Here is a 27,546-nt window from a genome sequence, read left to right on the forward strand (position 1 = left end):
AGGGGGCCTCCCAACTGTGGTTTTTGTGGGTTTTGGAGGGCCTCCCAGCCAGGCCCTCTCCCCACGCTGGGCCCTCTTCCTTACCTTGGGCATCGCCACCAGAGGTTAACACGGCGATGGCTTTGCCGATTCCCAGGGTTTTGGCTTCATGGTGCTCTTCATGGGTCATGATCCACTCTAGAATTCAAAAGAATGGCCAGTTAGGATACAATGGGACCAAGACTCCTACGAACTTGGAAGATGGCTCTGTTAGACTGGCTAGAGCCACCTCAGTCAGGCTGTCCCACTATATTGAGTCTGAGGTTTGCAGCCCGGGATCTTTGGACTTCTTTCAGAAAAGAACCACACCCTCACAGAATGACAGGCTGAAATGTCACAGAAATCAAGCCCAAGACCGCAAAAGTCCTGGCTAATCCCTCCCACCCCAACTGGAGCCTATTTGGAGAAGAAGCTAAGGTCAAGGAGAAGGGTGGGTGACCAAACAGAAATGAGAAAGGAAAAAAGTTAAGGTAGCCTCACAGGGTCCTCCCTTTTAATGAAGGGAAGGGCTATTGCAGAGGACAGGAATCAAATGAGGCTTGGGGCACTGCGAACCAACAAAGCAGAAGCAGAAAACAAGAGTACGCTGGGTTTTGGTTAAGATTTGAGTTGGGTGTTATGGAAATGTGCTAAGTTGGAACAGGAGTTCCAGGTTATACAGGTACATTGGAGCTTGGGTAAATAATGGTTCAGGCTTAGGAATGGTGAGGGACTTTCTCTGGCTTTTCCCATCCCTCTCAGGGTCTCTGCCTCCTATGCATCTCTTGATCCTTTATCTTCAGGCCTTGCCCCTCACACTAAACACTACCAAATGGGAAGAGTAACACAAAATCACTGCCACATAGATATGAATATGTACACATAACATGGGAACACCTTCATATTTTTGTCTTTAGGACTTCTCTCTCTCAAAGGAAAATACAAGACATACTTTTACATCCATAAAAATGTCAACTGAATCATCCCTCTCCCAGTTATCCAGGCTAACCGCTGTTATTTTAACAATTTATCTCCTCTTTACTCTCAAGAATCACAACCAGTTACTAAACCCTATTATTCTCCTTGTTATTATCTTCCGTTATCCTTCTTTTCTGTCCTCATGGCCTCTTTCCATCTGAATTGTTTTCTTCAATAGCTGGTCTCCCTCTGCTTGCGCTTCCCTTTTCCACTCTATTTCAGACACCAAATAAACCTCCAAAGGAAGGTCATAGGCCTCTGAGGCCTCAGCGGAGAGAGGACTCATTCACACGATCAGGAGCTGATGACCTTTAAGTGCAGCTCATGTTTCAGATGTGAACCCTGGGGGGCAATCAGGGTAGCTCCTGATAAAGACACAGGTCACATCCACGTATAAATCCATACACATGCCAAGAAAATACATGCAATGAGACACTCATGAAGAAAACATACACAAACATACATAGTGTTGTTAACAAACACAGGTTCAGAGATATGCTGCATATAATCAGTACTGACAGATAAACCCAAACTTCTCGGGTTGCATTCAAAGCTTCCATGACCTAACTCTTGCCTGGGGCTCCAAACTGGGCTCCTGCAAATTTTCTCCTCCATTAACATCTAACCTTTACTTTGTTCCTCCCCACTTCTGTGCCTGTGCACATTGCATCACTTGTGTGGAAGGCTATCCTGGCTCTGTCCACAGATCAATATCCTACTCCATTATTTAAGGCCTGTACTAGTCACATCCCTGGTAAACCTATTAAGCCTTCACTGATTTCCATAGGTCAAGGAGTACTGCTTTCTGAACCTCCTCAAATCACATAGTGTTTCTGAAACCAGATCACTCACTTAGCACTGAATTATTGCTTTATGTGATATTTTAGTTTCTTCTTACGGGTTGAAAAGGTTGGGCTAAATAAGGAGTCAGCAAACTACAGCCCAGGAGCCAAGTTGAACCCTTCCAATGTCTTTGTAAGGCAGCAAACTAAGAAAAGTTTTTACATTTTGAGTGGTCGAAAAAGCAGTTTCATGACATATGAAAATTATATGAAATTCAGATTTCAGTGCTCATACCACTCACATTCTTTTGATAATTATCTATGGCTGCTTTTGTGCTACAAGAGCAGAGTAGGTTATTGCGACAGAGAGTCTACAACATTTACTATGTGGCCTTCAAAAGAAAAAGCTTGCAGATACTAAAGATTGCTAACGTCATTTTCCCTAACTAGACTGAAAACTCCTGGGGGGTTGGCGGATCATTTTCATTTTTTTAAGCTTCCCACAGCCTACCAAAGCCTATGCACATAACAACAGACATTCAGTAAAGCATCAGTGAACTGACAACAGAAGAGGCACACAAATATAGGAAAAAAAATTAAATATGCTTGGATACTTCTAACACATACAGATACAAACAGGACTTAAGAAAGCAGATAGCAACAAACAGAGAGAGGAATACAAACAAGAACAGAGACACTCTCCTATTTAATGAGTGTTCATGTGCAAATTTCTGCAGTTCTCAAGAAAAGAAAGCCTAAATGGTTGCTGCAAATAGGAAGGCAAAATTTTGGAAAGAAAAGAACAGAACGTTTGAGTACTGTGCCAATCCCTTTTTCCCTGAGTTTTCCTCTGCTTATTCACTCTGGGAGCTCATCCCTGTTAGAAATCCATACAGGGATCTTCCACCCACAGAGGCTTCAGTGACGGAGAGAATGCATCATAAACGGGGGGGGGGGGGGGGGGGGGGGGGGGGGAGATTGGGAGTGTTGACCTGCCAAAAAAAAACCAGCTCAAATTCTTCTGCTGCAGCTCTAAAATTGTTATAGAGGCACAAGACACAGATATACAAGCAGAGTCATAAATAAATGGATCAACAGTGACACACATGTAGAAATAGACATGTTAAAACCTATATATAAAATCACAGGTGCGCAGAGAAGCCCGAGGGAGGTTGAAAAACAGGCGAGGCAGCATCCTAGGTGCACTGACTTGAACTGGATGAGTGCCAGGGTAGGAGTCAGGCTGCCGAGAGCCACTAGGTCGGAGCACCACCCACCCATCCCTGATTCCCAGGCAAAGAGACAGGGTGTGCACGAGAGGGACGAGTCGAGGGGCTAGGATTCGTCACCCATCCCCCCTCAGCTCCTCCTTCTGATGCCGCACCACCTCTTCTTTCCCTGTCTGCTCCCTTCTGTTCTCCCACCGCCAACTCCCAGCACGTTTATTCCCACCTCGCTTGCTCTGGCTATCCTCCTCGCTCTTTACCCAAGGGCCCCTCTTGCCTTAGAGTCTTAGCTCTCCTCCGCCCGGGCTTCTTTGCAGATTGTCCTTGGGGAAAGGGGGAGGGGAGCTTGGCGAACACTGGGAGGAGCCAGGTGGAGGCGCCGGGGAGGGGAAAGAGGAGAGGCTTTTCAACCTCCACTAAGCTGATGCCGGCCGCAAGGCTCCTCCCGCTTCTGCTCGCCTTTCTCCTCCCCCTCCCCCTCCCCCTCCCCCTAAGAACACAGCACAAACGCTACAGGGTCTTAGTTTCTCCGGTCCTCAGAGGGTTCCCGCATCCAGCTCCGGAGGCATCAGCTCCGGTACACAGTAGGAACCAGGTTTTATTTCGTTGCTCCCCTTGTTGTCCTCAGAGACAGCTTTCCTAGCCGGGGCTTTTCTGCATTCAAACATCCCCCGCAACTAAAAATAAGCCTCCCTCTCGGGCCCTGTCGACTGTCTCCCACCTCTGTCACTCTGTTAAGAGTTAGTCGCCCAGTCGTGTCCGACTCTTTGCGACCCCATGGACTGTAGCCTCTGTCCATGAACTTCTCCAGGCACGAATACTGGAGTGGGTTGCCATTTCCTCCAGGGGATCTTCCCGACCCAGGGATTGAACCCGCGTCTCCTGCATTGCAGTCAGATTCATCACCGTCTGAGCCGCCAGGAAAGCCTTCTGTCACTTTAAACATTTATTGGAAGTCTGTTTGCCAGGTTTTGTATTAGGTTCTGAGAGATGAAAAGATAAGTGAAACAGAATCCCTGCCCTTGAGGAACACTGATCACTGGTATTGACATTTTCTATGTAGTTCTTCAGTCGTTCAGTCGGGTTTGACTCTTTGCGACGCCATGGACTGCAGCGCGCATTCTTCACTGTCTCCCAGAGTTTCCTCAAACTCATGAGGGATGTCAAAAACCCCTTTTGCATTTACATACCTTTCTCAGAGAAAATACAGGGAAGCTAGCGAGGAATGACAGTTGTTTTCGTTGTTTAGTCGCTAAAATAAGAGGCAAGAACCCTGCCTTGACAGCCTCATTCTCAAGCCTGCAGTAGAAGGGGATGCAGGATTCTGAGAGTGAGCCAATCATATCTGTTGGGCCACAAAGCAAGAAGAATCCATCCTGGGGACATGGATCAAGTACTACTTGAGCAAGAGGTGCATCCTTTTACCCAGCTCCTCTTTACTCTTTCCACTGCTCCACCCATGCCTTGTTTCAACCCCTCTCCACAGCCATCTCTCACCTTCTTGCTGTTTTACCGTCCCTCCTCATGCTTACTTTTGTTTCTGCACCTACACATACTGCAAACAATAACAATGCACGTGACTAGGAGATAAAACATATGACTACACAAAGTCAACTTTTTGCAAATGCTGCCATCAAAGAAGTGAAAAGACAACCCATAGAATGGGAGAAAATATTTGCAGATCATATATCTGATAAAGGACCAGGTATTGAGAATATATAACTCTTGCAACCCAGCCATAAAAAGATAATAAACCAATTTAAAAATGGGCAAAAGATCTTAACAGATACCTCACGTGACAAAGATGACAGATGGATGGCAAATAAGCATATGAAATGATGCTCAAAATCATGTCATTAGGCACTGCAAATTAAAACAGAGAGACCACTACCATCTATTAGAATGAAAACTTGACAGTACCAGATACTGGCAAGAATGTGAAGCAACAAGAACTCTTTGTTGATACAAATGTAAAATGGTATAGTCACTTTTAAAGATTCTTTGGCAGTTTCTTACAAAGCTAAATATAGCATTACCATATGATCCAGCAATCATATTCTGAGATATTTATCTAAGTGAGTTGAAAATGATACCTATACAAAACTCCGCATATAAATGTTTAATAGCAACTTTGTTTAAAATTCCCAGGAACTGGAAGCAACCAAAATGTCCTTCCAAAGGTGAATGGATAAACAAACTGTGATACATCCATTGGATATTGCAATAAAACAAAATGACCTACAAAGCCAAGAAAAAGAACATGGAGGAATCTTAAAACATACTGCTTAGTGAAAGAAACTAGTCTGAAAATACTACATACTGTGCGATTCCAACTATATGACATTCTGGAAAAGGTGAAACTATAAAGACAGCGAAAAGATCAGTGGTTGCCAAGGGTTCAAAGTAGAGATGGAGCAATTGATAGGCAGAACACAAGGGATTTTTATGACAGTGAAACTATTCTGTATGAAGCTATAATGGAGGATACATGACATTATGCATTTGTCAAGTTACAGAATCATAAAACACAAAGTGTAAAACCTAATGTCAAGTATGGACTTTAGTCAATAATAATGTATCAATACTGGTTCATCTATTGTAACAAATGTACCACACCAATGCAGGATGTTAATAATAGTGGAAACTGAGCAGAAAACAGCCAGGATATATGGAAACTGCAATCTGCTCAATTTTTTGTAAGTCTAAAACTTCTCTAACAAAGTCTATTAATTTCAAAAAATATATTCTGTTCAATGAAATATTAAATAAAGTTGTGAAAGTAACAAAGAAAAATAGGCAAGCATTTGAAAAGACATGTATCTAAAGAAAATATACAAATAACCAATAAGTGCATGAAAAGACCCTTTCTGTTTTGGAAGGTTAATAATTATTAATTCCGCTTATTTAATACAGACCTATTCAAATCATCTATTTCTCCTCGTGTGAATGTTGGCAGATTGTATCTTTCAAGGGAATGGTCCATTTGACCTAGGTTACAAAATTTGTGGGCACAGCGCTGTTTGTAGTATTCATTTATCATCCTTTATCATAATTTTCACGGAATCTGTACAATGTCCCCCCTTTCATTTTGGGCATTAGTAATTTGTGTTCTGTTTTTTCTTAGTTAACCTATCCAGAGATTTATTAACTTTATTCACCTTTCTTAAAAACTAGCTTTTAGTTATATTTTCTCTATTGATTTGTCTTCAATTTTACTGATTTCCAATTATTTTTTTGTCTGAGCACTTTGGATTTAATTTGTTCTTCTCCTAGTTTCCTAAGATGGAAACTTAGGAAACTATAAAAGATTTAGATCACCTGCTTTTCTGATATATCCACTCAATGTTATAAATTTCCTTTTAAGCACTGCTTCCTCTGCATCTGACAAATTTTAATAAATTGTGCTTTTAATTTTATTTAGTTTAAAATATATTTATCTTGGGATTTCTTCTTTGACTAAAGTGTTACTTAGATTTGTGTTGTTTAACCTCTAAGTATTGGGGCATTTTCCAGTTATCTTTCTGTTACTGATTTCTAGTTTAATTCCACTGTGATCTGAGAGCAGCAATTATATAATTTATCTTCTTTTAAATTAGTTAAGATTTTTTTATAGCCCAGAGGTCTGTCATGATGAATATGTTATCATGTGTGTATGAATGAATGCATGGGTGAATCAAGTCACCTTGAGAAAAATGTAAATTCAGCTATTGTTGGACGAACTGCTGAAATCAGTATTATTCAGTTCACTGATGGCGTTGAGATCACTGATGTCCGTATTTTCTGTATGCTTTATCTGTCCACTTCTGCGAGAAAGATGGTGAAGTCCCCAATTGTGATAGTTAATTCATCTATTTCTCCTTTTAGTTCTATCAGTCTTTGCTTCACATAGTTTGATGTTGTGTTGTAAGGCACATACACATTAAGAATTGTATCTTCTTGGAGAATTGACCCCTTTATCATTAGGTAATGCCCATCTTCAACCCTGTTAATTTTTCTTTGAACTCTGCCATGTCTAAAATTAATACAACCACCCCTGCTTTCTTTTGATTAGTGCTAGCATGGGATATTCTTCTCATCCATTTACTTTTTATCTATAAATAGCTTTATATTTAAAGTGGATTTTTTGTGGACAACACATAGTTGGGTCATGTTTTCAGATTGACTTTTGATAATATGTCTTTCAATGGTACATTTAGACCACTGACATTCAAAATGAGTACTGGATTAATATATACCATATTCATTACAATTTTCTATTTGTTGTCCTTGTTTTTTGTTTCTATTTTGTCTTCCACTCTTTTCCTGCCTTTTGTGGTTTTAGCTGAGTATTTTATGTGACTCTATTTTTTCCTCCTTTCTTTCTTAGCATAGCAGGAATACCTTTTAACTTTTTTTTAGTGGTTGCCCTAGAGTTTGCAACATACATTTACAACTAATTCTAGTCTACTTTCAAATAACACTATGTCATTTCACAGGTCATAACAACAAAATAAGCCTAATTCCTTCCTCCCATCACTTGTATCACTTCTGTCATTTATTTCACTTACATATAAACATAAACAAGCACATACATGATAAACACATGGGTGCACGCATGCTAAGTCTCTTCAGTCGTGTCCAACTCTTTGCAACCCCATGGACTATAGCCTGCCAGGCTCCTCTATCCATGGGATTCCCCAGGCAAGAGTACTGGAGTGGGGTGCCATGCCCTACTCCAGGGGATCTTCCCAACCCAGGGACTGAACCCCTGTGCCTTATGTCTCCTGCACTGGCAGACAGGTTCTTTACCACTAGCGCCACCTGGGAAGCCCATGATAAACACATAAGCGTACATAAGTGAATACAACTGTGGCTATTATTTTGAACAAATTCCTGTTAGATCCGTTAGGAAAAATGAAAGGTTTTGTTCTATCTTCACTTATTCCTTCTCTGATGCTCTTCTTTCTTTAAACAGATCTGAGTTTCTGACCTATATTATTTTTCTCTCTGAAGAACTGCTTTTAACATTTCTGGCAAGGCAGGTCTACTGGCAAAAAAATTCCCTCCATTTGGTTTTACTGTTGCTGTTCTTCAGTCACTCAGTCACGTCTGTCATGACTGTGATGTCAGTCACGTCTGACTCTGCAACCTCACGGCTGCAGCACACCACGCTTCTCTGTCCTTCACCGTCTCCCAGAGCTTGCTCAAACTCATGTCCATTGAGTTGGTGATGCTATCCAATCATCTCATCCCCTTAAAATCTTTATTTCTCCTTTACTGTTTAAAAATTAATTTAATTGGAGGCTAATTACAATATTGCAGTGGTTTCTGCCATACATTGACACGAATCAGCCATGGGTGTACATGTGTTCCCCATCCTGAACCCCCCTCCCAACTCCCTCCCTATCCTATCCCTCAGGGTCATCCCAGTGCACCAGCCCTGAGCACCCTGTCTCATGCATCAGACCTGGACTGGCGATCTGTTTTACATATGGTAATATACATGTTTCAATGCTATTCTCTCAAATCATCCCACCCTTGCCTTCTCCCACAGAGTCCAAATTCTTCCCATATGTCTCTTTTGTTGTCTCACATATATCTCCTTCACTTAGAAGGATAATTTCACAGGGTACAGAATTATAGATTGGTGGTGCAGCGGGGGCGGGTGGTTCTCTCTTAACACTTAAAATATTTACTCCACTAGGTGGCACTAGTGGTAAAGAACTCGCCTGCCAATGCAGGAGACTTAAAGACACAGATTCAATCCCTGGGTTAGGAAGATTCCCTGAAGGAGGGCATGGCAACCCACTACAGTATTGTTGCCTGGAGAATCCATGGACAGAGGAGTCTGGCGGGCTACAGGTGTTGCAAGGTGTTGGACATGACTGAAGTGACTGAGCACGCATGCCACTCTCTTATTTGTATGGTCTCTGTGGAGAAGTCAGATATAATTCTTACCTTTGTTCTTCTTTAAGTAAGGTGTTTCTTCCCCCTTTCAGGAATTTTATCTTCAATTTTCCATAACTGAAAATGAGATGCCTAGGCATAGGGGTGTTTTTGTTTGGCCTTCAGCTTGTTTGTTGTTCTATGAGCTTCCCAGATATGTGATTTGATGTCTGACATTAGTTCGGGGAAATCCTGTCTTCAATGTTTCAAATAATTCTTCTCTTCCTTCCTTTTCTTTTGGTATTCCCATTATGTATATGTTACATCTGTTGTAGTTGTACCACAGTCCTTCAATATTCTGTTGGGTTTTTTCCAGTCTTACTTTGTTTTTCAATTTTTGAGGATTATGTTGATATATCCTCTGGCCCAGAGATCTTCCTTTAGCCATGCCCAGTCTACTAAGAGGTCCATCAAAGGCATTTTCCATTTCTGTTACAGGGGTTTTCATTTCTAGCATTTCTTTTTGTCTCTTTCTTAAGATTTCCATCTCTCTGCTTATATTGCTTGTCTGTTCCTACTTGCCATCTACTGATATTTTAAGGCACATTAATCATGCTGCTGCTGCTGGTGCTGCTAAGTCGCTTCAGTTGTGTCTGACTCTGTGCGATCCCACAGGTGTTTAAAATTCCTGGTCTGATAATTCTAACATCCCTGCCATGTTTGGTGTTGATGTTTGCTCTGTCTCTTCACACTGTTTTTTTCCTTTTTATATGCCTTATAATTTTTTTCTTGGTTGCCAGACATGACATACTGGGTAAAAGAAAGGGTTGTAAATAGGCCTTAATAATATAGTGGTGAGGTGTTGGGGAAGGAAAGCATTCTAGTCCTATCATTAGATTTCAGCCTTTTACTGTGTCTATGCCTCTGGACTACAAATTTCACAAGTGTTTCTTGGATTTTTTTTTTCTCCCTGGCCCTCTTAGATGGAATAGGACAGCTAGAGTGGGCTGGAGTTCAGTATTACCCTTCCTCAGATCAGTTAGACTCTGATAACTTACTCTAGTAAGTTAGGCTTTGGTTAACTAGTTTCTCCAGAAGGCAGGCCTTGTTAAGAAGAACAAAGTATTCCTATAACAGGGAAGAACAAATCTGACTCCATATTAGATGTTTCTTTTACTTTTAACTTTTGTATTCTATTGCTTTTGCTACAAGTTACTCACTAAAGGGATGTTGTCTGTAGGCTTAAATTATACATAATGGCCCATCTCTGAAAACTCTGCCTCCCATGTAATAAATGTTATACCAATATACCTTCGTTTAGCTCACATGAAACCTCCTGACCAGGCCCACCTGTAAATGGTTACAGCAAGGAAGAAATTAATATATATAGGAAATGGGAATTTACCCCCCTTTTACTATAAAAGAAGCCAGAGTTCTAACTAAGGAAAGATGTTTTCTTGGGGACCCTAATTCACCATCTTCTCAGTCTTCTGGCTTTCCAAATAAAGCTGTTACTCCTTGCCACATCAACTCGCCTCTCTTGGGCTTATCTTGAGGTGAGAAATAAAAGCTAAAACTCAGTAACACTCTGGTTTAGTTCAGAATGGTTCCTCTTCTCTTCCCCCTGCTGGAAGCCCAACCAGATTTTTCTCTGATACTTACTGTGCGAATCTGGTCAAACTCCTGGGAGTAAATCTCACAATATTGTGAGGGCCCCCCTTTGACTGGATCCTCCTATAGTTTTTAACTCCCAGAGTTGTCTGCACTGAGTCTCCAGCAATTTGTCAATTACAGTTCAGGTTTTCCTACCCCTTCAGTGTTTCCCAAGGTTTCTACTCCTGAGTCTCTGCTCCAGTAAGCTGTGATGAACTGTATTCACTTGCTTGTCTCTCCAATTTTAGAGTTAGCTGTTTGCCCCGAGTCCTCCCCGCTCTGATAGATTCAAGAAGAGTTACTGGCTTTTCAGTCTTTTTTTACTATTACTTTTTGTTAGCATGGAGTGTGACTTTCAAGCTCCTTGAACTGGAGCTGGGGAATTGGAATGGGGAACTGGTAGATAGAAATCCAAATTATACATTTTAAATGGATAAATTTTATGATATGTGATTTATATCTTGATAAATCTGCATTTAAAAAGGAGAAGCTGGAAGAGCTGTCCATACATTCTGGGCTTTTTAATTCCAAAAGGGAATATAAAGGCTGAAATTTAAGTCAATCTACCCCTTCCCCTTTCTACCCACTACTAACTTCTACATCTTAATGTAGGAGTTCTTAATGAATTACTGCATTACTGAGTCTACCTTACTTAGGTGAAGACAAGGAAATGTCATCTAGTCCAGCCTTGTCCCCAGATACTTGGTCCTTTGGATCCCCTTTTCTGTCCAGGGAGCAATCACCCCCATGAGGATCACTGAAAGAAACATCAAACTAGAAGGCACCTAGGGAAACTACAGGTCAGCTGCAGGTGGGAGTCACAGAAAAGAATTTTCTCAGAAGGACTAGGCCTTGCCTATTGTCATCCCAGTGCAGTCTCTAAAACTGAAGATGTTACTTTCTGAGAGCTAAATTAGTAAAAAGCCAACACAATATAGAGAGTAGCTAATGGAAGAAATACATCATATTAAGAAATGGCTGTAAATGTCTTTCTGATAAGAATTTTGAGAAACCCCAATTTGTTATTAATTTATTCATATAGTCAACAAATATTTATTGAGAACTCATTATGTGCCAGTCACTGTGCCAGGTACTGAGGTATAATAAGCTCTCATGAGGCTTATCATCTAGAGGGACTATCTAGGGTTCAAAGGAAGTTATATCTCATTGGACCTGGGAGATATTTGAGAAATCAATAATTCAATCACAAATTGCAATATATCAAATTTTTGTGACAACAATATATTAATTGAGGGCACGCGGAATAAAAAAAATTGGGGCCTGGATAGTAAGACTCTAGTAGTATTTAGTACTGTTTGAGAGAAGAACACCAGAGGAAATATATTCCAGCATTAGAGAGATGGATGATATGATAAAACCACGATAGCTCCTTATAAATGGATTTCCCTTAATCTTAAACTCCAAGACCACACATTTTATTTTTTCATAATTCTCTGTTTATCAAACAACTTTTAAATTTCAAATATAGTTTCTCAGGAACCTTAACAACTTGGAAGGGGCATGTTAGTGAGCTTTGGTTGACTAATGATTCAAAATTTGGACGTATAATTTGATGGTAGACTGATGACAGAAGAGAATTTTGAGATCTGGGAAATTCTTGAAAATACTTATATATCTTATACCTAATCCTCAGACCTCTAATGCGGAGGCTGAGAAGCATCCTTCCAGGCAGGGTGCTGGTGTGTGGAGCTTATGGGTAAACAGAATATGGTAACTGAGGAAGAAGACTTTGAGAAAGGGGTCTAAACATTGTCCTATCTTAGGCTGCCTAAGGAAAGAGTAAGGAATAAAGTGCACAGCTTAGCAGAGCTAAGGACCAGAAGTCATAAAACAAAGCAGCCTGTTAGGCAGCCAAACAAGAACTGGTGCCAAAACACATCTCAAAGTGACTGAACTAAGCCAGTAGCTGAATTTGCTTTCATCATAAGATTATTTGCATTGCTGGTATAGTTTAAGGGGGCTGGAAAGGACACTGTGGATCCCTCCTCCAGAGAACACTGAAATTTCCTGAGTTTGCACTCAAAAAGAACCTGGGGTTCTCAAACAAACTTGTCAAAGGGTGAAGGGTGGGGGGTTATGGCCATTCTAATGACTTAAGGATAGGAATTAGTTAGGGTTCTGCTGGAAGTCTAGAATTTTTTCCAAAATATAATCATCTTTCTTCAGTTGTTTGGATTGGTAGCTAGAATTCAGGCTTTAGAGAACTTGACACAGAGTAAGGGGAAAATAAGAGGTAAACCCATAAGAAGAAAGTCATCTGGACGTAGAAGGCCACGTGGTTAAAACTACTATTTATTATACTGTGTCCTATCTAGTGGTGGTCTTCTTGTTTTCAGCACATCAGGTAAAGCTAATGTGCACAAAAGAGAACTATCTTATATGAGAGCTCCCCTTATATGTCATATCCTGGTATTAAGCAATGAAAGACATATTCTTTACACAGATCCTCAAAGTACAGGGAGGCTTCCAGAAGGTCCTCTTAGTCTTCTCAGAGCTCTCTGGGTATCAGACAGCTACTGGGGTGTTGACATGAAGTCCAGGCAAACAGTAGGGGAAAAAAGTCATAATTATTATAAAAGAAGGCATTCTAGTGGAGAGAAGTAAAAGATGTTTAAAGAGAACTCTATAGTACCTAGACAGGAAGAGCACTTGAGTAAACCAGCTGAGGTATTCTAAAGCATCTTGGTTCATATGCTCTATGCATTAACCCTGTTAAGTAATGGTAGGAAATGAAGAGATAGACAGCTTTGGAGAGGACCCTTCAAACTGGGATAAAATTAGACAGTACTGCGAGGAAGTTGAGCAGTGCTTGAGGACAGATTGCTTGGACACTGATTTCTAAAGGCCGGTATAGATTAAAGACGATAAAGAGGATGTTGTATGGCATAGTCCTGAGTCCATTCACTTCCACTAGGATGGCGTCATGACTATGGAAAGGACACATATCTATATTTAGACCTCTGCGATGAGAAGATAGCTAGTGACAGTATACCAGGACATCTAGGGATGAGAAGTAGGTACGTCAGTTATCTGGGTGTGATTCTAGCCCTGGAGAACAGGAAACAGCATACTACAGGTTTCATGTGCTCAGTCAACAAATATTGAGTACCTATTACGTGTGAGACACCATTTTAGACTCAAAGGGATCCAGGATTGGAAAAACAAATCCCATTTGTCCTTATGGAGCCTACATAATAGTGAGGAAAGCAGATAATGAATAAATTAGTCAACTAGTGATTCAATAAAGCAGGGCAAAGAAGGGGAGCAACAAGGGTGCCATTTTAAGTAGAATATTCTGGGAAAATCTTGCTGAAATGACATTCCAGGAAGAAGTCTGAATAAACAAGAGAGATGAGGGAGAATAGCAAATGCAAAGGTTCTGAAGCTGGAAGAAGTTAGGAGTATCATACCAGAAGATCACCAAGATGTCCTTTGGACTAGACCCAGAACTGAAATGAGTTACTATGATTTGGTGGATTGATACTGTGAAACATCTCTCTCTGGGTTAAAACAAGTATCTACCTGTTCCTCTCACTTCTACACAAGCCCTGGGTCTCATCTGCTCATTACCTGACTAACATGCTATCTGTCTGTTTTCCTCCACTAGAATGGAAGCTCCCTGAGGACAGACCCTAGGTGTACGCAAGAAACCACTGTCTACACTGGAGCTTGAGTTGGAATAGGATGACTGCTGGACACACTGCAGCCTCTACTAGCAATGAGTATTAAAGTTTCTGACCCAGTGCACTAATTAAAGGTTCTCGGTACCAGTCTAGCAGATTCAGCATCACCTGGATCCTTGTCAGAGATGAAAATACTTGCGCCCTACTTGGAATCTACTGAATCAGAAACTCTGGGGCTGAGGCACAGCATTGCGCTTTAACAATCCCTCCAAGTGATTCAGATGTGCAATAAAGTTTGAGAACCAGTGTTCTAAGTTGAGGAGGTCTAGGAACACCAACACCTGAAGAATAAAGCTGCATGTCTCAAAGGCCTGGGTGGTTCCTATGCAGTCATTTCTGCCAATGAGGATCGACTTCTCGAGAAAGTTAGCTCAAGCAGAGGTCACAGGTAACAAGATGACCCCCACCACAGCTGAAGCACCACCTTCAAGTCTTGATAAGCACAGAGGTAAATGAAGTCTTTAGCTGAGGTATGAAGACTCAAGCTTGAACCAGACACACTTTTTCTTGTCTTAAAGTAGCAAATTTTGAGGGTTATCAAGGAAGAGATGATATATAATCATTATACAAGACAATACTGGGTGTGAATCTTGTACTTCAGACCTGCTGACACCTCATGGAGCATAACGTTAAAGGCTGAGCAGTTTAGCAAGTCCAAGGGATATATCTTTAGACTCTTCAATACATTTTCCTCAGAGGGAAATGAGAGGGTTAACTGAGAGGTAGTTTAATAAGGAACCATTCAGAGTAGGGTACTCCAAGAAAATAAATAAAATTATTTGTTCATCAGTGGAAGATGAACAAAAGTGTTCCTTAAGTCTACTGGTATCCTTGAATATTTGACTCAAAGAAAAGCATCTGTAAGGCTATTTTCCTACTCAGTGATCTTTCCAATTTAGTTGACACTATAAAAGCTCTGAGAATTTTAGCTTTGCAAAAACACAAGTTCTTTGGAGTTGTTTCTGGGAGTTTCGGATTGGGAGGTCAGTGTTGAATGGTGTTGAGATGAAGTAAATCTTGATAGAGGCAGAGCTCCCACTGATTTTCCTTTAGCAAGAATACAGTTTCTGGGATCATGATAACATAGCATCTATATGTGGAGAATCCTGTCTCTACTGTAGGAAGCAAGTATGCCTGTTTGGAAGGAACTTAGGTTGTGGGCAGAAAACACTTGTATAAATCATTTGTGCTCACAGTGTTGGGATAGCTTCACGTCTGGCCTGCATGAACTGCCAAGGTTTAAGTGTATTATCAAAGGAACTGAAAGTAGAGGCATAGGCAATGTTGGTGATAGATAGCTTAGACAAAGCAAAGAATATGATAGGTAAGTCTTATGCTTCTGGGTTGAGGGTGGGGGTAGCTGTGACAGAAGAGGCAGGTGGGGGCAACACTGCTCTCCTGGCATTCTCCCCCATTTGCAGCCCAGTAAGAAGTGGGCTCAGCAGTCACAGGTTACCAGGGCTTTTTGCCCATCAGTGAACAGAAGAGGCTTATGCACAGTTCACTTCAATTCAGTCATTCAGTTGTGTCCAACTCTTTGTGACCCCATGGACTGTAGCAGGCCAGGCCTCCCTGTCTATCACCAACTCCCAGTCCATCCAATCAGTGATGCCATCCAACCGTCTTACCCCTGTCATCCCCTTCTCCCCCTGCCTTCAATCTTTCCCAACATCACGGTCTTTTCCATTGAGTCTGTTCTTCGCATCAGATGGCCCAAGTATTGGAGTTTCAGCTTCAGCATCAGTCCTTCCAATGAATATTCAGGACTGATTTCCTTTAGGATTGACTGGTTGGATCTTCTTGCAATCCAAGGGACTCTCAGCAGTCTTCTCCAACACCACAGTTTAAAAGCATCAATTCTTTGTTGCTCAGCTTTCTTCATAGTCCAACTCTCACATCCACACATGACTACTGGAAAAACCATAGCTCTGACTAGATGGACCTTGGTCAGCATACTAATATCTCTGCTTTTTAATATGCTGTCTAGGTTGGTCATAGCTTTTCTTCCAAGGAGCAAGCATCTTTTAATTTCACAGCTGCAGTCACCATCTGCAGTGATTTTGGAGCCCCACAAAATAAAGTCTGTCACTGTTTCCACTGTTTCCCCATCTATTTCCCATGAAGTGATGAGACCAAATGCCATTATCTTAGTTTTATGAAGCTTTAAGCTTAGTTGAGCTTTAAGCCAACTTTTTCACTCTCCTCTTTCACTTTCAAGAGGCTCTTTAGTCCTTCTTTGCTTTCTGCCATAAGGGTGGTATCATCTGCATATCTGAGATTATTGATATTTCTCCCGGCAATCCTGATTCCAGCTTGAGCTTCATCCAGTCCAGCATTTCTCATGATGTACTCTGCATAGCAGTTAAACAAGCAGGGTGACAATATACAGCCTTGACGTACTCCTTTCCCGATTTGGAACCAGTCTGTTGTTCCATGTCCAGTTCTAACTGTTGCTTCTTGACCCGCATACAGATTTCTCAGGAGTTATAAGGTGGTCTGGTATTCCCATCTCTTTAAGAACTTTCCACAGTGTGTTGTGATCTACACAGTCAAAGGCTTTGGTGTAATCAATAAAACAGAAGCAGATGTTTTTCAGGAATTCTCTTGCTTTTTCTATGATTCAACGGATGTTGGCAATTTAATCTCTGGTTCCTCTGCCTTTTCTAAATTCAGCTTGAACATCTGGAAGTTCACCCTTCATGTACCATTGAAGCCTAGCTTGGAGAATTTTGAGCATTACTTTCCTAGCGTGTGAGATGAGTACAATTGAGCGGTATGGTGAACACTCTTTGGGATTGACCTTCTTTGGGACTGGAACGAAAACTGACCTTTTCCAGTCCTGTGGCCACTGCTGAGTTTTCCAAATTTGCTGGCATATTGAGTGCAGCACTTTAACAGCATAATCTTTTATGATTTGAAATACCTCCACTATTTCAAAGTTAAGCTTGAGGTCTAGTGAGCAGTTGGATCTGCTGAACTATAGTCTGGCCCACCAAGCTGCCTACTGCCTCTCTGTACTTGTCATGGAGGTAGTCATCCCACAACCTCAGCTGTCTGGGAATACTAACCACCTTTCTTTACAAAGGTCAGGGGCCTAGGAAACTCACTCCCTTGCTGTGCCCCAGTGCAGGATCAAATGACTTCCTTATGTTGAGAACTAGTCCTCTAAGGCCAGAAGCACACACATACACATTCAGCCTGCCTCATTATAGTATAGGCTGATTTGTCTACACTGATGGGCAGGGAGTTGAAGAAAATAACAGCGGCAGCTGCCTGCATGCCTGGTGTGAGACTGGAAGCAAAATGTCTTCCATTTTGCTTGAAGACCAGAGCATAGCACCTCCATATATAGCTTCACTTAAGTAAGGAGAAAAACATCCTGGAGTCCCTGTGAACTTTTCAGGCTGGCAGCAGCAGCCACAGAGGGACATCAAGCCAGGGTCTGGGAATTTGGGGGCATCAGTAACTCTGGGCTCACCTCAGTGCTATTTGACGGCTGACTTCCTCACTCATGCCCTACAAGGCTGCGTTGCCTAGATGTGAGGAACTGAGCAAGACAGGGACGTTACCCATCCCACCAAAGCAGGGAGCCACTCTTGCCCCCTCCAATGCATCCGCAAAACAATTATTGTTTTAAAACATGAATATGACCCTGTCACTCTTCAGTGACTTCCAATAGCTTGGGAGTGGTAAGACCTAGAAGGAGAGCATGATTTTGCTCTTCCACTATTTTCAGAGTTGGTGCTACAGCTACTCCTCCCCTCCCTCAAGTTGTGCTGGTCTCTCTACTCCTGCAACGAGCCAAACTCCTCATTTCAGAGCCTACAGTCCCTTTTTCTAAAAACTCTTCTTCTCCCTTTCCCTGGCTAATGTATACTCATCTCTCGAGTCTTCCTAAGAAAGGGTCTTTCTGACTTCTTGGGCCAGGTTAGATCCCATGTTTTGCACTCTGATTATAGAGTATTCCTTCACTGTACTAGCATCATTCTAATTATCTAAGCATGTATGTGATTATGTGATTACTGCCTTACACTGACAAAACCAAAAACTTCATGAGGGCAGGCAATGTACTAACTTTGTTTACTTTATGTCCAGTGCCAAGTACAGTGCCTGACATAGTATATCCTAAACAAGTTTTCTTGGAAGGAACAAAAAGAAGGAGGGACAGGATGAGGGAGGTAGAGAGGAAAGAAGAAAGCAGGGAAGGAATAAGGAAGGAAAGAAGCAGGGGATGAAGGAGGGAGGCAAGCAGGGAGAAAGGCAGAAAAGGAGGAATGGAGGTCCCAATGGGGCAAACTGGGAAGATATTTGATTCTCAGTCTCTAATGGGAGAGCTGGAAGGGTTGAATGTAGCTCTTACCTGAGGCCTCAATGCTCAAAGGCAGAAGTTGAACAGCAAAATATTGTCCATGGGATAATGCTGAGTTCAAACCACAAAGGCAGGTCCAAATGGGTCATCAGAGCAAAGGGGGTCTGAGGTGAGTATTAGGTATAGAGCAAAATGAGAATAGGAAAAGCAGAGAAGAAGGCGGCAAATAAGAAATAATCTATACAAATTCAGGAAACTGTAGGACAAGTCCACCAGTTGGGCTTATGTCTTGACCTAGCAGCTTTTTATGCATGGGCAATGCAAGTCTGATTAAAGGGACACAGACCACACATAGTTGCCATATATGGATACATATTGTTCCAGGAGCCTAATAAATTGGGACTATTGTATACAAACCATTTGCCTGTGAGTCTGGTTAGCTCTCAGAACACTGAGGAGACTGAATTAGGTTACAGTGTATGCGATTTCAAAGCCTAGGACTGGATCCTGCCCCATGGTGCCCTGCCAACATACTGGAGCTCAGTGAAGCTCTGCCAAAGCAGTCAGCTGGCCCCTCCCTTTTCTACATCTCCAAGGCATCCTCTTTTGAAATTCAACACTTTGAACCAAAGTTATCAAGCTCTTTGAGTTACACACTGTCTCATATTATCTCCCTTCTTAATTATCAGTTTCTGGGCGAGAGGGAAAGCATCTAGTTCATTTTCTCATCTCCTATTGAGACGAGTATTAATACAATTACTTCAAACAGTAAGTGCTCAAAAATTATTGAATAAATATTGCTATATATTTCATAGATGCTGGGAGTGATTACACCAAAGAATTTTTTAACTTCTTGAGGAAAACCTTTTTAGACCTAAATTCTTTTTGAAAAATATAAGGAATTGGACTAATTAATCTCTAAAACATTTCCAAACTGTAAACTACTGAGACAATGACAAGGTCATGTCATTGTCATTTATGTAAAAATATATATTTACAACCTCTCTATCATTTCTAGTATATTATTGGGCACATAGTGGGAACTCAATAAATGTTTGCAGTGAACTGACTCCACTACAGATATATTTAAGCTGAGAAGAAACACAGAAACACGTTCAGAAACGTATTTCTGAAGTTTCACATAAATTGCTTAAGAGTTGTATACTACTTAAAATATTCAAAAGAAATGTGTTATTAAATGGAGTCTGAAGGTGAATATTTTTTTTACAATATTTGGAATAACTTTGTGATATAATAACTCCTTAATCTTTTTCTTAAATGTCTTTCACATTTTTATATATCAAAGTTCCTAATAATAGGATAAACCAGATTAGCAGCTTACAGTTATGGAAGAGCCAAATGACTTACTATTGATTAAATCAAGCTATTCTTCATAAAGGGAACTGTCCCTCTTTCTACAGTTTCACAGATTCCACTCCCCACCCACCCTACACAATTTTCTCTCTTGTGTCTTAACTAATTTTTCAAATTTAGTCTGTCTACCCATATTTATAATGATATTCACAATTTTTTCACTTTCCAGTGTTCCCTTTCCACATTCCTCCCCCATGCTTAACCACATGCCTCACCATTTTCAATAATGGGTATGCCTTCCACAGTGTCTGGATCATCCACGGTATCTAGACTCTCCAAGGCATCTGTCCCAGACGGTGGCTTTTGTATGAGCATGCTGGAAGTTGAAGCTTCTTCAGCTGAGAAAAAAACATTTCTAGGTTATCCTCAAGGTGGGATTCAGGGAGGAGAGTGCTCTTTATTCTCTTTCACTTTCTATTTGGCTCTCAGCTAGCTGTCCAGGGCATTTTATGCATAAATCCAGTGAAAAAATTAGAGAAGTGATGGCTCTTATCAATAACTGTCTTACGTCCAAAAGGTTATACTCTTGACATAAAAGAGGTGAAAGCAGAACACAAACCTAGAAACTTTAAGACTGGGGTGGAAGAGAAAGCCATTTTCCTTCAGGATTATATTTATCTTATAGGTTTTGGAGTGTTCATACATTTAATACACCTACTACCAGCACATGTGCTATAAATCTTGTTCTATCTCAACTCCCAAGTCTTTCTTATCTGCCTGGGGGCTATCCTCGCATAATAGGCCAAAATCTCACCTGACACTTGTGAAGGGAAAAGACAGGACTCAGTCATAAACATTTTATCATAGTGAGAATGGAATAAACAAGATCAGTTGACTGCTAGACTGCCTCTGCACTGCTGCTGCTGCTGCTAAGTCGCTTCAGTCGTGTCTGACTCTGTGTGACCCCAGAGACGGCAGCCTACCAGTCTCTCCCGTCCCTGGGATTCTCAAGGCAAGAACACTGGAGTGGGTTGCCATTTCCTTCTCCAATGCATGAAAGTGAAAAGTGAAAGTGAAGTCGCTCAGTCGTGTCTGACTTTCAGTGACCCCATGGACTGTAGCCCATCAGGCTCCTCCATCCATGGGATTTTCCAGGCAAGAGTACTGTAGTGGGGTGCCATTGCCTTCTCCCACTAGTAAGTCTCATATCCTATACTGAGATTCCTGGCAAAAGAATCCATTCTGTTACTGGAATATGATCAGGAGACAATGGTACCTGTTCTCTGAGGAGTCCTGACTAACTGGCGAGACTGAGTTACACACATGAAAAATTTCAGATGAAATTCCACTTTACGCATGGTTGCCTCCTAGAAATAGAGACAGAATATAATGCAAATCAACAGATCTGTGGAAAAATTAAGATGGACAAAAATGACATGGACCAGGTATGTTCAATACTAATAGGCCTTAGGTCCTAAGTATAAAATGTCAGCATATGAAGTGATACATACTATCTACTTTCATACATTTGACAGGACAAGATATCCTGAACTCAGCAAGCATTTTCTCCAGCAGCTGAAAGGAGCTAAAGGCTGGAGGCCTCCAGCTCAACCAAGTCTGACCTGACTGTGGCTGTCATCTGGGTCTAGAGTGCTTACTCAGAAGCATTTCTCCAAGACTTCTAGATGGGCCTGGGTCCTGAGGCCCACCAAGCTGAGGGACTTGGTGACAAGTCTAAATGAACAAATGTATGCCTTCTCATTATTTTCTTTTAAAAATATAGAATAAAGGTTAATCAATTCACTCCCATGAACAACAACATGGTCATCTAGTTCTTCAGAGAGCAGAATCCTGGGATGGATCTCCAGATAACTTTCCTCACACCTCCTGGAGGAGTGTTTCAAACTCGTCCATCGTTCTGGAAGTTTCCCCACTTTTCCAGAGTCTAGCCTAAGCCAATCCCAAGCTGTCCCCCAACCCCCACCCCCCGGCCCACCTTTTCCCCAATAGCCAATCATGCATGATAGGCTGCAAAGAGCACAGGACTGCAAGTTAAGAAACTTGTTTCCTAGTCCCAGATCTGCCATGTACTTTATAACTTTGGGAAATGATTCCACTTCTCTGAAACTCGTAGACTAAATGATGGCCAGTAACCTCTACAAGCACTAACGTTTTGTGATTCTCGCTAAAACGTGAATCTTGCCCGGCCTAGATTTAGCTCAGGTCTACATCTGTCAAGGTGGCCACCGGTTCCTGCAGTTCAAGAGCCAGAGAGAGAAGCTGCCATGGAAACCAAAACGTGAGCAGAAATCGCCGAGCGGAACCAGAAGGCGGCGGGTAAGGGGGCCAGAGGGAACAGAGAAAAGCGAAGGACGATGGGCACACTAACAGTATTCTAATAAGGAGAAGGAGAAAAAGCCCAGACTGAAAGAGGAAATTATGACTACAGTCTTAGATGAGTCCCTTGGCGTCTGAGGCCTCGCCACACTGCGCAGGCGTTCCGCGGGTCTTCAACTCTGCTCTTTGACCTCTCGCCCCACCCCCTCCTCCTCCGCAGCCTCGGAACAGCTCTTCCGGTGTTGTGGAGGCGGTTCCGGTTCGCGGCGGTTCCCGGGTTTTGCGTTCCGCGCCCGGCCGGAAACCCCTTCGCATAGCAGCCGGTTCCGGTTCGGTGAGTGGCGGCGGGAAGCTGGGGGAGGGGTGAGGATGGAGGGAGCCTTGACCGGGAGGCAGAGCGGGCCTGGGCCCGGCAGCCTGGGCTGGGCTGGACGGAAGCGGGGACAGCTGTGGGGAGTGCGCTTTTTCCTCTGCCCCGCCCCCTGGGACCACCTCTCCCCCCTGCTGTCCGAGGCCGCGATCTGGCGGGTGGCCGTTAGTTAGCTTTCCCGGGGCCGTTCCTTGAGGCCTCTTTCTCCGGGGTCGAGGAGAGGCCGTCTCCCTACGGTCACGGCCGCCCCATCTCAGCGCCTAGCCCTACTCGTGAGGAAAAGGCCGGTTGGGATTTCGGGGCTTTCCCGCCAGAGCAGGTCTCTCAGGGGAAAGCTGTTTTCATCGGGAAGCTCAGCTTTTCTGTTATGCGTGCTTCACCTCCCGCCTTCCTTGAGGCTTGAAAGATATTTCTCGACTACTTCTGCGTCTCATGTAAACATTTCTCCAACTCTTTTACTCTGTGGTGTCTCCCAGAGATGTGATACCGCTAGTGCCACCACCAGAAAGAAACGTCTGGACCCTCCTGCCCAGGTTATGAAAATCCCCTTAACTGCCGCCGTTTGCTTACCTGGCTTATCGCCTCCTGGTAAATTCCCTCGAACCGTCTCTTTCTTGCCGTCCCCTATAACGTGATCTCTCTGGATATATACCCAGTTTCTCTTGAGCTTGGTGATTTCTGTTTATCGGTGCCTTTGCAGTATTTCCACTATCTTGTTGGCAGTAACTCGCTGCTTTATCACTTTCTCGTCAGCCTTGTTAAAGTCATTTCACCTCACGTTTGTTTGCTTTTTATATTTGGGGTGGGGGTGATTCTTGTGAAATTTATGCCTTTTAGAGGCCCCCAACTAATTAACTTAGGGTCCTTCTTCCAAGTGGGTGATTTTGGATGATTTTAGATCGTATCACCTCCTAAATCTTTATAAAGATAATTTGTGTTAAGGGCTTCTGTTGAGAGATAGGTTACACTGAATTTGGAATTACAGTTACAGTGAAACTTTAAGCATGTCTTTAAGAATGATCCGTTAACCTGCTAGTTTAGAGATTCCCTTTTCTCCTTTAGTCCCATGTTGGAACCCTCATTTGTTGTGGAGAAGCCTCACTCACTCTTACTTAATTCCAATTAATTATCCCAACTGCAAAGATGGTCTTCCTGTCACCCATCTGATGACAGATCTAGAGGCAGCAAATGAATTAAAAACAGGTTCTTCTACCTCAAGATAAGGTGATGTAATTCTTGACTACTGCTTTGGAAGTCTTTCCTTTTCTATACCTGACTCCTACACCTTCTACCAGTTGCACCAGCTTTATTACCTTGTTTTAAGTATCTGTTGATGAATCTGGTTTCCTCCCTCTGACAGATTCTCTGCAGCAGGGACCAGTTCTTCCTCATCATTGTATCCCCAGTCCACTCTGTGTTATTGGTGCACAGTAAATGTGTGTGTGTGTGAAAGAAAGTGAATCTTTTTTTTAAGGATTTTAAGGTGTTAGAGTCTAATTTGAGTGATGCCTTGTAGAAATATGAAAGACAACCAAAAATTGCATAATGATAGAGTGCAGACTGTTTCATATACATAATTTTCCAGAGTTTGTAATAGGATGATTCACATGATCACTTCCACACCCTTGTCATTATCAGAAATTATTCTTACTACATCTTGGTCCTGCAAAAAGCTAATTGTACAGTGCCTCTCCTCAGTATATACTTTCAGATAGCTTCATGGTAGCTCTAAATGTTCACTTTTATAATCACCTCTTTGCATGTTTGTCTTACTATGCTCATTACGTCCTGTTATTGTCAGGACTTTGCCATCATTTTTTTTTTCTTTCAGATTTTTTGTTATCTTGTGCTCAGCCGTTTATCTGACTTCAACTGAATACCTGTAATTACTTGTTTTTTTCATAAATTAAATGACTGATGTGAAGTAGAAAATGAAGCACTAGAATACTCTTAGAAGGAAAAATTTCTCATGCTTGAAAGAATTTGGTGACATCAGAAGTTCCAGGTCCAACATTTCATGTTGAATCTTGGGGCAAAATATCCTTTCTCCCATTATACTTGCACAATGGCAAAAAGAAAATAGCATAAGCACACCAAAGAAGCTCGATGTGCCTGGGAAATCCCATGGATAGAGGAGCCTGGTGGGCTTCAAGCTGTAGGGTCGAAAGAGTCAGGACTTGGCTACCAAATAGTAGCAGCAGCAGCGTAAAAAATGGGTGGATTCCCCAAATTTAGCTAGAGATTACTTTTATCTTGCCCAAGTGTATGAATCCTTCAATAAGGATATGTTGAAGGATGTGAATATTGTGATGTTTGTTGAAAGAGCATCTGCTTATAAGTGAGGATGCCTAGATTTTTGTCTTTCCTTTGTCCCATCTTTGTGATTTCAGGCAAGTCACTAAACCTCTCTGGATATAATTGCCAACGTTCTTTGATTTCTTGCTTGCTTCCCTTTCACCTCTATCTCAGCAGTGCAAAGGAGGTTAACATGGGATTGTTCCAATGGGCACCAGGCTTTTAAATTGGCATTACTTTTAATATAACAAAAAAGACTAGTGGTAACTCCTGGCCCGTGGGCCCTCGGAACTGGGGCAACTAGGGGACAGGAAGAAAAGAGAGGCAGAGTGTCCTAGAGATCATTGGAAGTGCTGAAATGATTGGACAGTAGAAAATGAGAAAATATTTTAAAACTAACCCTGAAATAAATGTCCCCTCACCCCTCCCCACCCAAGCCAAACAGGTGTGTTTTGAAACGTTAAATACGATAAATATTGAAAATACAACTTTGTGGGGTTTGTTTGTTTTTTTTTCCCCAAAAAAGACTAGTGGTGACAGTTATGGAATGGCTTAAAAGAGTGAAATGGGAGAAAGTCACTGCTAGTTTATTGGTTGATAGGACATTTTCCCCTTTATAGGGGACCAGGGAATTTGGCTTTCTTTAAAAAGAAAGAAGGGAAAAGAATAATCTGGAGAATTACCAGATAGAAACCTTATAGTAAGTTGAGCATTTGGAAATATATTTGAAGCCTTAATCTAAGACTTAAATTCTTTGCGTAACTCCCCTGGCAAGACTGGGTAATCAGATAATAACTCTGCTTAGTCTGTACCTATGCCAAGAAAAGCTCAAGCAGCCTTCCTTGATGTGTGCACTTCGGTGTTGGGACCATAAAGGGTTCCTGTTACCATCATTCAGTCTCCTTAAGTTGAAGCTCTGATAGTGCTATGTGGTTGGTGAAATGCTCAGTCTTTTAATAGGTGATAAGATTATGAATAAATAAGTGTACCACCCCTAGTCATCTCTTTGTAAATCTTCCAAGAAGCCTTGATCCTGGGATGTGTTTATTAACCTAGTTCCACCAGCTAGGCTTTTAACTTCTTTTTCTGGGCAAATTAGACACATTGAGGAGAAAATTTCGTATAGGCAAAGGGGCTTTGATTTGTAACCATTTGGTTAATGATGAGGGTGGGGGCCGTATTTAGTACAACTGTGATAAGTTCTTTGATTGTCCTCAGAATGTCTTATTACTTTTTGTTTGGCCTGTAAGACATGGGGAAGAGAAGTCTTAATAGGGCTACTATAAGATCTGTTACTTGTTTATAAAATGGTCTAGCATGAGGTGATAGAGCAGTGGATTGGGAAGAACATTTAGGTTGTAATTTCAGTGCTGTCACTAACTTTATGATCCTGTGCAAATTAACCTCCAAAGTGTTGGCTCTCCTGACCTGCTTTGTGCTATAGTAGTCTGTGGGTAGCCCATAATCGCTCTTTAGTATAGCACAGGTTGCAGAAATGTTTGGAACTACCTTAGGCTCGTTTTAATTTCCATTCTCTTCCCATCAACTTGCCTTACCATCTTATTTTTTTTCTTCACTAAGAATAAAAGCACCACTTCTGAGTGACTTCATGTTCTATAATTATATGAAAGAGATGTTTCAGAATGTAATATTTCTGTTTTCTGTCTTCTTTTATAGGACTTTGTATCTTTGCTGAAGTCAGTGATGTGAAAACACCTGACATGGGTAAGACTGATTATGAAGTAGTGTTCAATCCTTTTACTCTAATTAGTTAAGCTGGAATGAAAGAATATTTGCATCTGTGCTTAATAATATTTTCAATATTTGGATTTTTGTGTTAATAATAATTTTAAAGGAGATCGCATCCTAATTATATAATACAATATATCAAACAATTTTCCTTTGGTTGGGCTGTTCTTTATAGCAACATTTTAAAGCATTTTCTCATTCATTGTATTAAAAAGCCAAATACATAGTACCAAGTATTACTATGTGCGAGGCCTTTTAAGTACTTAAAATACTTAATAGTATCTAGTAGGTGGGCTTCACTGGTGACTCAGTGGTAAAGAAATCCATCTGCCAATGCAGGAGACAAGGGTTAGATCCCTGGATCAGGAAGACCCCCTGGAGATGGAAAAGGCAGTGCATTCTAGTATTCTTGCTTGGAAAATCCCATGGATAGAGGAGCCTGGTGGGCTACCATCCATGGGGTCGCAGAGTCAGAAACAACTTAGCCGCTAAAGAGCAGGAACATCTAGTAGGTACTGTTATTATCTGAGACACAGAGATTTAAGAAACTTGCCTAGGATCACACAACTATAATTGGTGAAGCCAGGTTTTAAGCTCAGGCAAACTGGTTCTTTAATATTGTTATGCTGTGTAATATGGGCTTCCCTGATAACTCAGTTGGTAAAGAATCCGCCTGCAGTGCAAGAGACCCTGGTTCTATCCCTGGGTTGGGAAGATCTACTGGAAAGGGATAGGCTACCCACTCCAGTGTTCTTGGGCTTTCTTTGTGGCTCAACTGATAAAGAGTCTGCGTGCATTGCAGGAGACCTGGGTTTGATCCTTGGGTTGGGAAGATCCCCTGGAAAAGGGAAAGGCTACCCACTCCAGTATTCTGTCCTAGAGAATTCCATGGACTATATAGTCCATGGGGTCCCAAAGAGTTGGACACAACTGAGTGACTTTCACT

General features: G+C 41.8%; 2 protein-coding genes across 20 annotated transcripts in view; one reads left to right on the plus strand and one right to left on the minus strand.

Moving 5' to 3' along the window:
• Nucleotides 1-23,198, minus strand: part of PFKM (phosphofructokinase, muscle) — a 44,162-nt gene extending 20,964 nt beyond the window's left edge. For 2 of the 13 annotated variants that reach the window (XM_004006406.5, XM_060412673.1), the window contains exons 1-4: nucleotides 22,297-22,374; nucleotides 21,126-21,216; nucleotides 20,125-20,247; nucleotides 85-177 (exon numbers count right to left, since the gene is read on the minus strand). In XM_004006406.5, the coding sequence (XP_004006455.2) occupies nucleotides 85-177; nucleotides 20,125-20,247; nucleotides 21,126-21,207 (298 nt within the window). In that variant the 5' untranslated portion in view covers nucleotides 21,208-21,216; nucleotides 22,297-22,374. Of the gene's footprint in view, nucleotides 1-84; nucleotides 178-268; nucleotides 300-1,088; nucleotides 1,257-1,956; nucleotides 1,968-3,230; nucleotides 3,325-20,124; nucleotides 20,248-21,125; nucleotides 21,217-22,019; nucleotides 22,375-23,126 lie in introns of those variants that run through there. The other 11 variants (XM_042246782.1, XM_060412674.1, XM_042246783.2 and 8 more) reach the window with 8 other exon arrangements.
• SENP1 (SUMO specific peptidase 1) overlaps nucleotides 22,428-27,546 on the plus strand; it is a 51,914-nt gene continuing 46,795 nt past the window's right edge. For 3 of the 7 annotated variants that reach the window (XM_060412681.1, XM_042246791.1, XM_060412682.1), the window contains exons 1-2: nucleotides 22,498-23,144; nucleotides 26,529-26,576. In XM_060412681.1, coding sequence (XP_060268664.1) covers nucleotides 23,093-23,144; nucleotides 26,529-26,576 — 100 coding nt within the window. In that variant the 5' untranslated portion in view covers nucleotides 22,498-23,092. Of the gene's footprint in view, nucleotides 23,145-26,528; nucleotides 26,577-27,546 lie in introns of all 7 variants that reach the window. The other 4 variants (XM_060412684.1, XM_027967397.3, XM_060412683.1 and 1 more) reach the window with 4 other exon arrangements.

This window comes from Ovis aries, chromosome 3 (assembly GCF_016772045.2).
Source record: "Ovis aries strain OAR_USU_Benz2616 breed Rambouillet chromosome 3, ARS-UI_Ramb_v3.0, whole genome shotgun sequence".
Lineage (NCBI taxonomy): Eukaryota > Metazoa > Chordata > Mammalia > Artiodactyla > Bovidae > Ovis > Ovis aries.